The sequence below is a fragment of the Tribolium castaneum genome, chromosome 8, assembly GCF_031307605.1.
Source record: "Tribolium castaneum strain GA2 chromosome 8, icTriCast1.1, whole genome shotgun sequence".
Lineage (NCBI taxonomy): Eukaryota > Metazoa > Arthropoda > Insecta > Coleoptera > Tenebrionidae > Tribolium > Tribolium castaneum.
Window position 1 is genome coordinate 12,382,327 of NC_087401.1, and position 13,152 is coordinate 12,395,478.

At 32.3% G+C, this 13,152-nt stretch overlaps 1 protein-coding gene across 1 annotated transcript in view; it reads left to right on the forward strand.

The window, feature by feature from the left end:
• The first annotated feature begins 1,227 nt into the window (after positions 1 to 1,227).
• The window catches only part of mbo (members only), a 67,332-nt gene continuing 55,407 nt past the window's right edge, over positions 1,228 to 13,152 (forward strand). The window contains exon 1 of the mRNA XM_001809235.4: positions 1,228 to 1,497. Within this exon, the coding sequence (XP_001809287.2) occupies positions 1,291 to 1,497 (207 nt within the window). The 5' untranslated portion in view covers positions 1,228 to 1,290. The remainder of the gene's footprint in view (positions 1,498 to 13,152) is intronic.

Here is a 13,152-nt window from a genome sequence, read left to right on the forward strand (position 1 = left end):
CTACTTGATTTACTATGAAAATTACCAAATAAAATCAGTTTTTGTGATTTTTTTCAAAAACTGTAAGAGATAGTTATAGGACCTATTTATAAAAGTGACCATAAATATCGATATATTTTCGATTGCCTTAAGAAAATAGGGTCGTTCCATTTGAAAAAACTGAGTTAGAGCAGTTTTTTGATAACCATTTTCAAAAAATCATACTAGCCATGAACTTTAAAAGTCAACAATTTTGAAAAATATAGAAAACTTTTCAAACCTTCGGTTATCGAATGCAAAAAAAAATAGTCACTTATCGCAAAGGGTTCAAGGACTATGATATCTTAGATAAACCATTTCAAAAAAAAAAAACAAAAAAATTGACATATGTCAAAAACTTAACAGATAAGTACCAACAACTAGGGTAAATTTTACTCAACTTGAAAAGGTGAATTCAAATATGCAATAAAATCTGTAGTTACTACTTAAAATTTCAAACTTGACGCCATTTTTTTGTAGTTTCGAAAGCTCAGTTATTTTGAAAATAATTTAGTTGAACTTAGACTGGTCGATTTGGGTCGTATACAAAATTTTAAAGCCCCAGCTATTCTAATGTAAGCCTTAAAGAATCACCCTGTATAGAAAAGTTGTTATGAGTTTTATGTGGAGAAATGAACACCCGTATTTCTGATACATCCTGTATATGCATTTTGCATATTTTCCGAGCTGTACTAGTGATACTTTTTTTTGTAACCCTCGTAATAAAATTGTGGATGAGCCGCCCGGCCCCCGCCGCCTATATTGAAAAATCCATCTCTTTGAGAAAGGGCGCCCCAATTTGGATGTTTAATATTTAAATAGGAGTTATCGAAGAATAGATATCGCCTCAAATGTTCGTTTATAATACATGGGGAAGTATTCAATTTGTATACGCGAGCGGATGGAACCTTACTCGATTCATAAATATGCGAAAATACCAATAAGGTGCCGTCTCCCCGCGCAAATTACCTCTTCAATAATACAAGAAAAAGCCCCCACACTTCGCGACACAATAATTTTATCAGAACTTTGCATAATTCCCGACAACTCTTAGAACAACAGAGCCCGTACACCAAAACCCAGACATATTTACCGTCCAAGATAAGGCTTCATTCATTATTAAACTTATTATCGTGCTTATTATTATGCTATTATCTTCGAACTCGCTTCCAACTCCGGCACAAAAACGTTCAAACTAGGCGCTATTTACGGCGGGCGGTTGGCACCACTGTGGCACGTGGTTCGCTCCAAACAAGCCCGTTGCCGGTAATCATGGATTCTACCGATTATTTAGGGCTAAGTAAAATCAAAATTTTAAAAAATGTGCGTGAAGCAGTGCCGGAAAAGTTAAAAAAGTCAATCAACTTGCTTGCGGTCAAATACGGCGTGCTTTTCACCTGGGATTTTGCCAACAATTGTGTCCTAACCTTAAATATTAAAGCTGCAAGAAGCAACGATGGGGATAATGTTACGCACCAAGTAAGTAAACATCGCTTACCTGCATGCTTTACCCGCATTTACCCTTTTTGCGTGATAAATCGGCGAAATCGACGAAAAAAAACTAGAAAACAGTAAACATAACCTCAAAATGTCACTGCTTTTTACCGGTTTTTTTTCGGTCAAAAAAGCGTTTTTCGTGGTGTTTTTCTCAAATCAAGGTAAATTTTTTGGTTAAGAGGGGTAATAATCTGTAATTATAATTACATCAAAGTGGCCTTGACTTTAATATCTTGTTTCTAATTTCGTCACAGCTCACTTTGATCAGAAATCAGGGTACGTGGTGTATTAGAAGGGGTAGAAATTAAATGTACAGTAAAAATAATAAATGAGGATTTGAGTTTTTAAGGTGTAGAAAAATTGCATTCTCCTTTTTTTATGTTACTGTGCTTTTTATTATAAACAAAAAATCTAGTTTTGTGGCTAAAAAAATGGGCCACAAAAAGGGTCTGTAAGGTATTTTGTTTAAAAATTGTTTCTCGAGTATAAGGGAAGATTTTTTTTTAATAAAATAAAACATAAAATTTTGTTTCTACAGTCGAAAACTAACGGGCTGCGGTTTTGGACAATGCCACTTTTTAAACTTGCACTTTTAGAGCCACAATTAGAGGAGATAAAAGTCTGAAACCTCTAATTTTTACATTTTTTTGCTGAATTGTTTTAATTTATTTGAATATTTTTTTTGCATAATAGATCAGGTGTTGCTATTGGTGGGACATTTAAATGATATTTAGCTCTTTGAGCTGTTTCTTAATAAATAAATAATTAATAAAAATTAATTGTTTGCACTTTTGGTTGGAATTGTTTGGAAGTATTTAAAATTTTTAAAATTGTTTTTGTAATTTATGGAATTTTTTTTTATTACTGTAATTTTTTTTGGATTTTCCTGCGTTTATTTAATTGTACACCATATTGATAACGCAGTTATTCAATTTTTTTGGAACTACAAAATTTAAGTTGGAATTTCGCGAATTTGGAATTTTGGTGGATTTTTTTGGAATTACTGGATTTTTGGGGAATTTTTTGGGATGTAAATAATTGTACATATTATTTTAAGTTAACAGTTTTTCGAGGATTTTTTTTATTTTTGAAATAGGAAAAAAGTGATACATTTATCACTTTTGCCTTTAAGTGACTTAATTTTTAAATATGGCGCAATATTTGATAATAGAATTAAAATATGAGAAACGTAGGGCCTGTTTACAGAAAGCGAAATTAAGATTTAACTTAGTATTAAAGTAATTAATTAAGTTGCTATTTAAAATGCATTAACAAATGTTAAGTTAATGTAGAATTAAAATTTTGATTGTAATTAAAATGTTCTGTAAACCGGCTCTTTAATGTCCCAACTCGATGTGATTTAAGCTTAATCACTTTTTCCGAGTTTTTTTTTTTCTGAAATGAAGGGTTCTGTGGTACAATAATCTTTAGTTATAATTAGTAATTAATTTTTGAAAAAAAAAACAGATTGGAGTTTTTAATATTTTTTTTAACAACGGGTATTATGTTACTGTGATTTTTTTTGTTGCTGTTGGTGGGACATTTAAATATGACATATGTAATAAAATGTGGTGGTATCATTACCCTCTTTTGGGTATCGAGGAAAGTATTTAAAATTACTAAAATTATTTTAGTAATTTATGGATTTTTTTGTTGGATTTATCCAAGATTATTTAAATGACTATAATGATACGCAGTTATTCGATTATTTTGGAATTACAAAAGCTAAACTGGAATTACACGAATTGATTTGAGATTTTGATGTATTTTTTGGGATTACTGGATATTTCGTGGATTTTTTTTGGAATTACATGTATCTATTATTTTACGTTAATGGTTTCTCGGGAAATATATTTTTATTTTTAAAAACCAAGTAATAAATTTATTTTTTTTTGTAAAATTTTGCAGCAGGTAAAAAATCACGGATTCAAAATATGTTTCTTGCGTAAATGTATTTTTTATAGGTGAAAAGTAATAAATTAATTGACTTTAATTGTCCTTTTAATTTTTAAATGAACAAAATCTGGAAAAATTTGTTTCCATTTCTTTAAAAAAATAATCATTTTTAAAGTTGTCGCCAAAGGTTGCTAAAATCCTGTTATTCATATTTTTTGGTGGCACTTTTTATTGTGGCTTTTCAGGCATTTAGTTGTTTCATAATATACTATAAAAATTTTAATTCGACTTGTTATTTTTTGTCCTTGTATCCTGAAGAAAATATAACAATGATCCTATCCTACAATACCTGCCTTCAACAAATCCTCAATAAAATTTTTAGTAATTTGATATTACCTGATTATTTAACAATTATTGTCACGGTGTTAGAACGTAAAAAATAGTTTTTTCTTTCTAAATTTTGGCTTCTATAAAAAATCACAGGTAAATAGTTATAAAAAATCGAAGTAAAATTATTATTACTTTGTGTATATTTTGGAGACTGGGTTTAAAAATGTGTTCCGTCCGTATAAAGCTTTTCCCGTCCATTTGTCCGCCATTAAAATTTTCCACGACAATAATATCATCGTCTTGTTGGTAGTTAAGCCCGTCCCTTTTCTGAAGTTGGTCTCATAAAATAAAGTCTCTCGGATAAGTATCTCAAAACTCATATAACTAATAATTATTTCCTGGTGTCTTGTCTCGTTAGTAGCGCCACCTTCCAACAATCTTAGCTCTCTCGCAATAAATACAATAACAATGGAGGTCCGCAATAAAATACAACCGAGTGCCGTTTGCTTGTCTACAACTCTGTAGGACGTAAATTATAATCATAATACGGTCCCGCCGGTATATTAGGACCATCTCCCGGTGGCGGCGGATGCCCCAAGTATAAAAGCGGAGATCTCCTCGAGCGGAACCTGTCGGGAAGTCGACTCCCGAGTTTCTGAATCCAGATACTACACTTATTACCGAAATGTGACAAGAACTGGGAGTTTATCACGAGTTGAAAAAGAGAGGCACACGCCGCCGCCGCCGCCGCCTCCCACCTGCCGTCAAGCCATTCACATTTAAATTCCACCGAAAACACTAAATCAAAAATACAACGACGAAAGAAAGAAAGAAATAACCCCAATTCCGAACAATATAGCACTCAAATGTTGTATTTGTCACCTTTCAGATGCAAAACTGTCGAGGGGCAGGCGACTTGCTGATATTTTTCGCATATACACTCGTCAAGGGTGCAATTCGGGGTAATTTATTGCTAAATAATGTCAATTCCGAGACGCCAACGCGAAAACGGCTTTCAACAGCGCGCAGACATTCGCCAAATCGGTCGCTTGTTCTCCACGACCCTTCGAGACATTATTTTGGATTTTTTTAATTAATTCCATGTCCGGCATTGGAGCATAACACGGAGTAGGCCGGGACAATTCGATTGTTTTAACCAAGGGATAAATGCAAATCAGCCATTGTTAAGTTCTTTCAATTGTATTACTTAAAACGGTGTAACGCCGTTCTGATTTTTTTGTATGAAAGAATTGTATTAAGGGCTCTATTGTTTTACTTCGTTACGGTGACTCGATTTAAGCTCTATTATGTCCCGTTCGGAAACGGCTCAAAAATTTATCGTTTTTTATTATATGAGGCCGCAGTCGGATAATTTCCGAGAGAGGAGGATCTCCACGGCGATATTGAATCGGATGGCAAAAGCGTGTGAGAAGAATAATTATTATTATTTCCGGGTTTTTATACCCGAGACATTAGAATAACCCCACGATATTCTTTTAATAACGCCAAAAATGGATTAGGGGGGGGAGTTTAAGGCATATTTAAAAAAACGGTTAACCCGTTGGTCAAGTTGACCGGCAAATTAACCCGGGTTAAAGCACCAAAATGCATCAAACCAACAATTATGTATTTGAATATTTATTTTAGTTTGGTTAAGTCTAAATCAGAGTTTATTCTTACGTCCGGTATTTCAGTTGACAGTTAAACCAAAAATATTTTGGTTACCAATATTTTTCCTGGTTTGACTATGATTTAACCTAGTTTATAATCTTTACCGTAGGAAATATGTCGGATTACCAACTTTTTCAGGGTTACTCATATACTCATGCGCAGTGTCCCTATTTTTTCGCGAGATATCAGGCAATTTAACCCAATTTTTACTAAAGCACTGAAATACACATTCAAGGTTAAAAATTTTTTCAAACACTGAAATACCAAGAATTAGACTTTGGAATCGATCCAGTCAGGTCAAGTTAGCAGCTTAACTCTGGTTAAGAAAATTAAAATTAAATTAGGAAATGGAACAAACAATAACAATATGATTTTTGACAAAATTACTTACTATTTATCAAAGTATCATGAACGGCAAACAACAAGATTTACCAAACTTTACCAAAAATATATATTTTTGACAAACAAATTTTTCATTAATTTAAAAAAAATATTATTTGTAGACATTAAAACAGATTCTGAATTATTTTCCATATGAAAATTTTTAGTATCAATTGCCTGAATTTTATAACATCAATAAAAAATTAAAAGTATACCTACCTGATCTTTTACTTTAACTAATACTCTCGAGTAACATCTAAAACTAAACTTCGCACAAATGCATAGGGATATTCTGATTAATTTAACCGTTAGTTAAAATTAAGCTTCTATTTGTTATTTAAAGAATAAATTGCATTTAAGCATTATAGTTGAATGCATTTTGCAACCAATAAAAAAATATAATGTATAAAAAAATAAATTCTTGAATATGTTCAGCTTTTTTTTAACCATCCCTATTCATTTGTACACAGTTTGTTAGCTGTAGATTAGAAATACAAACAGTTTCAAAATTTGGGCATCTCTTTATAAGGAAAATTTACTTTTGAATTCGTTTGATTTTTCACATTGCTAGAAAAAATTTAGGAGTTCGAAAGTTTTTTGTTTTTGAGAAATTGATTTTTAAAGAATCTCTCAAACTTTAATAGAACTATCGATCATAGACAAAAAAAATTAAAACAGATTCAGAATCTTTGAATAATTTTGCATATGAAAGCTGAAGTATTAATAATTGACTGAACTGTCTAACTTAAGTAAAAAGAGTTAACGTACTGAACTCTTACTTCTTTGATTGATTGATTAATATCTCAAAAAATGTAAGCTGTGGGTCAAAAATAACAACATTATTGGAATTCTTACAGAATTCTCTATTAGAAAAGAAAGTCTTAGATTTGGGACGTCTTGGTTCTTTACTTTAACCGAAAAAATCTATGTTTAGAAGTATTTTTAATTTTCACTATTTCATCAAACTTCGACTGATAGTTTAGAAACTAAAACTCGAACGAAAACAGATCCAAATTTTTGAATAATTTTTCATATGAAGACTGGAGTATTAATTGTCAGAACTGTCTAATTTTGACTAAAAAACTAAAATTACGTGTATATATCTTCTAATCTCGAGGAACTAAATTTGCCTGATATCTAAATAAAAAACTGTTGGCTGTAGATAAAAACAACGACAGTTTTGGAATTTTCAGACATTTTTTTATAAAAAAAACTTAAACATAAAAAAGATTTGAGTCTCCTTTTTGTTAGAAAAAATTATATGTTCCGATGTGTTTTTTTACAATGTGAATTTTAACCAGCTCTTCAGACTTTAACTGATATCTTAAAAACTATCGCTCATTCTTAAATAATTTTTTTATGAAAGTTGAAGTATTTATTGCCTGAACTTTCTACGTTTAATTAGAAAAAATATCAAATACCAGATTTTTTACTCCAACTAATACTGAAAGCATCTTGAGGAACCAAAGTTTCACCTATATCTCAAAAACTGTTAGCCGTAGACTAAACATTACGACAGTTTTGAAATTCTCAGACACTCGTCGATAAGAAAAATTTACATTTGAGTTGATTTCATGCTTCACTTTGTCATAAAAAATATATGTTTAGAAGTGTTTGTTTTTTTAGTTCCTGAAACTTTAACTCATGATATCTTGAGAACTACCGCTCGTAGACAAAAAATAAAAACAGATTTCCAATAAAAACTGGAAAGTCTTAATTGTCTGAACTGTCTAACTTCAATAAAACCAATTTTATGAGCACTCATCTCTTGCTCTAAACTTTGACCTATATATCACAAACTATTGGCAGTGGACCAGCCATACCGACAGTTTCGTAATTTTCAGACAATTTTCTATAAGAAAAACTCACGTTTAGAGTGGTTTGATTTTTCATTTGCCAAAAAGAAAAGAAAGAAAATAAAAAATACGCATTTATTACATTAACAAATACTAAGTATCTTCAGAAACCATACAGTTCAGACAATTTTCTATAAGAAAAACTCACGTTTAGAGTGGTTTGATTTTTCATTTGCCAAAAAGAAAAGAAAGAAAATAAAAAAATACGCATTTATTACATTAACAAATACTAAGTATCTTCAGAAACCACACTTTGACCGATATCTCAAAAACTAGTAGTTATATTTTCGGAATTTTCTGACAGTTTTTCTTAAGTCTAAGTTAATTTGACTCTAGATTGTACTAAAAATTGCTTATCAATTGACATCTAAATTATTTCTTACTTATTTTGAATAAAACGTTCTATGGGTCAAAAAGCCCTCTCTTTTGACTGGAACAGCAACACACACTTTGTCCTAAAATATTGTCTGTAATAATAATAATAATAATAATAGTAATAGGTTTATTGATCCAACAGAATTACAGTAATTCCAATTACAGGATCACAATGAATATAAAGATTTACAAAGTACATCACTCATTACAAAAATTACTTATTGGCATAATGAATTTGTGTAACAAATTATAATTTGAGCACATTAACATTACGAAAGAATACATATGTTGTCTTGATTTCGATAAAGGATTTTTGAAGCATACAGAAATTTTGCATTTGACACGTTGGACATTAAAACACAAACACGAGAGCAAGAAAGAACAGTTAATAACATTATTAACAAGCTTACACAAAAACACTGACCATGAACAATTCTACAAAGACTAAGGCGTTCTAATTCAAATTTATCTAAGAGCTGATTATAAGGATAATGCCTTGGTTTGAGTCCTGGAATATCTCCCTTCCAGCTTTTTTTTAAGTAGCATTCGGGTCACTTATTGATAAATGCAATTCCGGCTCGGCTTGTTTGAAAAACTCTCTTTTGCGTCTCTCGGGAGCGGCGATCTAATTTTTTCTTCTGTTTATCCATCTTAATCCCGTCGTCGTTTATAAATATTCCTTCGGCGTGTGAATCCCCTCGAAAGCATATAGAGATATATCTGTCCCTTCCGCGTTTCCTCCCGTGTATCATTCATTCCCGTGACGGAAAGCTTCGCCTTCCACAATAAACAATGTATCGAAATTTGTCTTGATCAGAGCTGAAAGTAAGCCATTTTTATAATGCAATTTTCTTTTCGCCGTACGTGCGCCACGAGACCGGTAAAAAATTACCAATTTGTGTGTGGCAATAACAGAGTAGGTTCTTGCCGGCGGTTTCGTCGATATCGCCTTACAGAGTTATGGGACACAACAGCAAACTCGCCGAGAACGGTTTTAAGCAAGAAAAAGCGGTATCGGGATACGACGCCGTGTTTGCAAACAACAAGATTTATTCTCATTTTTATTGACGGTTGTAGAAAAAGTTTAGTATGCGCCGTGTCACGTCCTAACCGCCACGTCCTTGTCCCTGTCAGCCCTTCCGGCTAATCTCATTTGTTGATTATCCAGCAGAATTAATTCCAATCATCGCGATATCTCGCATTATTCGATTTGAAAAGACTGTCTGGTGTCGTGACTTATGCACGTCACGTCTCCCCCGCTCGTTCGAAGTCTCTCCGGTCATTTCTCTGGTACAGAGTCGTAATGACGTTGTCCTGGGGGATGCTATGATGGAGATGGCCAGCCTCCGTCCATTTTTCTGCCGTCCGACTTTTCCTCCGCCCCATTTCCTCCGTTGTGTTTTTCTTCTTATCACTATTTTATTGGCTTATTTATATTTGAAATGGTGTTCTTCAATCAAACGCTGGCCGGGGTGTTGAGGGGCACCTGTTGCTCACGGACGACCACCGGTCATTTACACCCCCGACGAAAGGGCGGCCTTTCGGCCCCAAGACCTCGCCGAATCTTAATCATTCGAGGGTCGGACCCGAAAACGCCTGTAATTTCCACGCGCTACAACGAAATCTTTGTTTATAAGTGGCGGGACGGCGGTATTAATTTTCTTACTTGGGTTTGCCGAAATCACCTGTGCAGGGCTTTGTCGAAAACGGTTTTAATTAAAATCTTACGAAAATCATTGTCGGGACGGCTGTTGTGCGATTGTCATTTGTTAACAAGATCGTGATTGTGTATTGTTTCGGTTTTGATGGAATTCGCGGGATTTTGGGACGCACGCAACGGCCATTGTACAGATTAAATGATTTACTTTATCAATTATTTCGACGATTATAAATTTAAACGATTGTTTTTATTTTCTTACTACCCCCATCTCTACCGTACTCAAGGTTGCCAAGTTCATACTGAAAATCTGGTATCTTTAAGTATTAAGTTTATTGGCACCGTAGTAACTTTTAATTAGCAGTTGTTACAAAAAGCTAATGAGTTGTATGATTAAAAAAATATATTTGTTTTTATTTGAAGTACAAGCAAAAAATTTAACAACTTGAAATTTGGTTATATTCGGATAGTCATAAGGATTTTTTTGTGTGAGACTTATTTCTGAAGTTATTGACTTCTAAAAAATTGACGAAATTTTGAGACACAGTTTTTGGAAACAAAGACCAAATTTTTTAAATGGTATTTTATACATGTGTTCGCGAAGTCGAAGCCTTTTGTTTCTTAATTTTAATTTTATTGTTTATTTGTGTGTAACATTTTAAGCCTTTTTTTATCTAGGATTGCTATGGAAACGTGTTTTAAATCTAGGAATCTAGGATTGCTATTGGAAACGTGTTTTAAAATAATCATAAACACTATTTTAAAACACGTTTCCGATATTAAATTGTGAATTATTTTTTATTAACGCTAATGGCTTTTTGATTTCTTGTCAGACTTTAAAAAGTTATAAAAATAAAGTAATTGTATCTTCGTTTATTAAGGTGTTTTAGGCTAAAATTCTTAAGGACAATGCGTGCTATTACCTGTTAAGAAGGAAGTCTCAACGTCGTGAACACGCTGTATAGAAAATTCTCTGTTTTTTTTTTAATTCTGACATTAGATTCGAAGTTTGAAATTTTTTTCGTATAAAAAATTGGAACTAAAATTTCAAACTTCGACCAGTTTATTTATTTTTTTTTCAAAAAATAGTTTACAGGATGTCTAGATTTTACACTAATTAATTTTTTAGAAGTCAATAACACGTATTTACATTCATACCTTTTAGTAGAACCAATAGAAGCAAATTTAGACTATCGCATTTTTTTGTTATTTTTTTTACTTGAAATGCCTCAGCTTTGATTTCGTGACTTCGTCAAAAAACTGTTTAAAATTGATATTTTTATCAATTATAATATAATTAAGCATAAGCAAATATACTAAGATGAAGGAGAATTTTTCTTGCTTTAATGTAGACATTGTTGAATGGATGAGGATAACTAACAAGTTCTTAGAAAATCAAATTAAGATTAGAAAATGTATCAAAAATGAAAATATTTTTTAGAAGTCTCGGTTATCTTGGTTTTCAAGGAAGTGTTAAATATTTAAAAAATTAAAAAAATTGTAAAAAGGTATAAGAGGGATGTAATAATTAATAATTAAAATACTCAAACAGCGTCATTCTTCTGCATTTGCTTTTCTAGACTATTTTTACTCTCACTCAAGGTAATAATGTTGACTAGATATTAACTATTTTTACTTTATACGGGAAATAAAAAAATAATTTTCCTGAAATTTTTATTTATGTAAAAGTTAATGCTCAGTGATTACTACAGAGTAAATGCTTCTACTTTATGTAATTTTTTCGTAGTTTTTTGTCAGATGTTTGAATTAGCTTTTTATGTTTATCCATTTTTCTGCAAAATTGTTTCATTCGTATTGTTTGTTTTGGTTTGAGTTTTATATTTGCGCGATTTTTCTTGTGTATTTTTTCGTTTATGGATTCGAAGCCTTTTTGCATTATTTTGACGAATCTGCCACTATGACGGCATTTACAATTTAAATTAAGCGGCACTTTCCGATCAAATTTCATTTGATGGACTTGATTGACAATCATTTTTTAACACATTGTATATAACACAAAAACATACAATGATGAAGAGAATACATCTATGTTTTTAAATTGTCTAGGTACTATTTTTCAATAGTGATTAAATCGTATAACTATAGATTTTCATATTATTAAAAAAAAATTTTTTTGTTTTTTTTTAACTAGGAGATTTTGGAGAATAAAATAATGAGAAGTGATTTATAGTCTTACGTATGTGTAAATCACATGCTTTAAATACACCTGAAAAGAAAAGGACCACGTTTTCAGACTTTTTAACTTGTGTTTGAAAAATGGTGGAGGCGCCGGGTTAGAGGCCCTTACTACTACAAAGTGGAATAAGCAACTTTTCCTTATTTTGTCGTTTATTTCTTATTGTTTTCCAATGTCTTTTAAGTAGATTAAGTAAAAATCTTCCTTTAAGTTAATAAAAAACACGTGAGGGGATGGAATTGGAACACTTGCGTAAATCCGTTTCTTTCGCCTAGCCGTCAATCGCGGCTTCATTTATCCTTTTTTGTCAACATGGGCGTACCTCATCAATTACATAATTGTGTAGCCATCGGTCTCGTGTCGATCCACATGGCGTCGTTGATAACATCTGGCATGCCACCTATCATCCTCACACCTCACCTAATTATAAAAATTGCATACACGACCGGTACCTGTGTTTACACGATAATAAACCGTCGCAACAAAAAATAATTTTCCTCATGACTGTACTGGCGGCTAAGAGAATTTCAAAGTAAATTCTATTCTCGAAAGGTGAATGATTATAAAAATGGTGCACAATTTTTCTCGAGTTTTAAGTTGAGCTCCGTAATTATTTCGAGATCCCTGGGGGTAAGTACGGCAGTTCGGCAGTTCTTCCCTCGATAAAATTCGCCGAGAGTCATACTCCACCTCTCTGTTCTCGGCTAAAACGCGCTATTTGGGGGAAAAGGAAGGAAAAGGGAGGACGCCGCAGTTTATCCGACTCTTCGCTGTTTTACATAGCTAATGGTAATGTGTCCCAGTAGATGTATCGGGGCGGAATTATATTTTAGCAGTACTTTGTATTTGTATTTACTAATTTTTCTTTGCCGTTTTGTCTCTCTCCTCCCCGCTCTTCTATCAAGTTTTTATTTTGGAACGTCGCTATTAGTATGCAAGACGAGCGGAAATATAATTGATACGCGCTCGAACGAAACGGAAACGGTAATTATCATTGATGAGGAAAAATCTTAATAGATTATCGATTCCGGACCCCTAACGGGCAATAGCGCGATAATCGGCCTGTCATTGTGGCGTTTTTGTATTTTATTGTTTTTATTAACTTTTTTATTTTCTTGCGTTATTAATTGCATCGAGTCAAATAATTAATACAGGTTTAAATTTAAATTTTCTTTTTTATGAACGTTCTGTTTAGTTTTATTTAGTATTGGTTTTAATTTTATTTTTGTCCCGGCGCATCCACCATTTTTGCCAGAAATAACAAGTGTTCAATA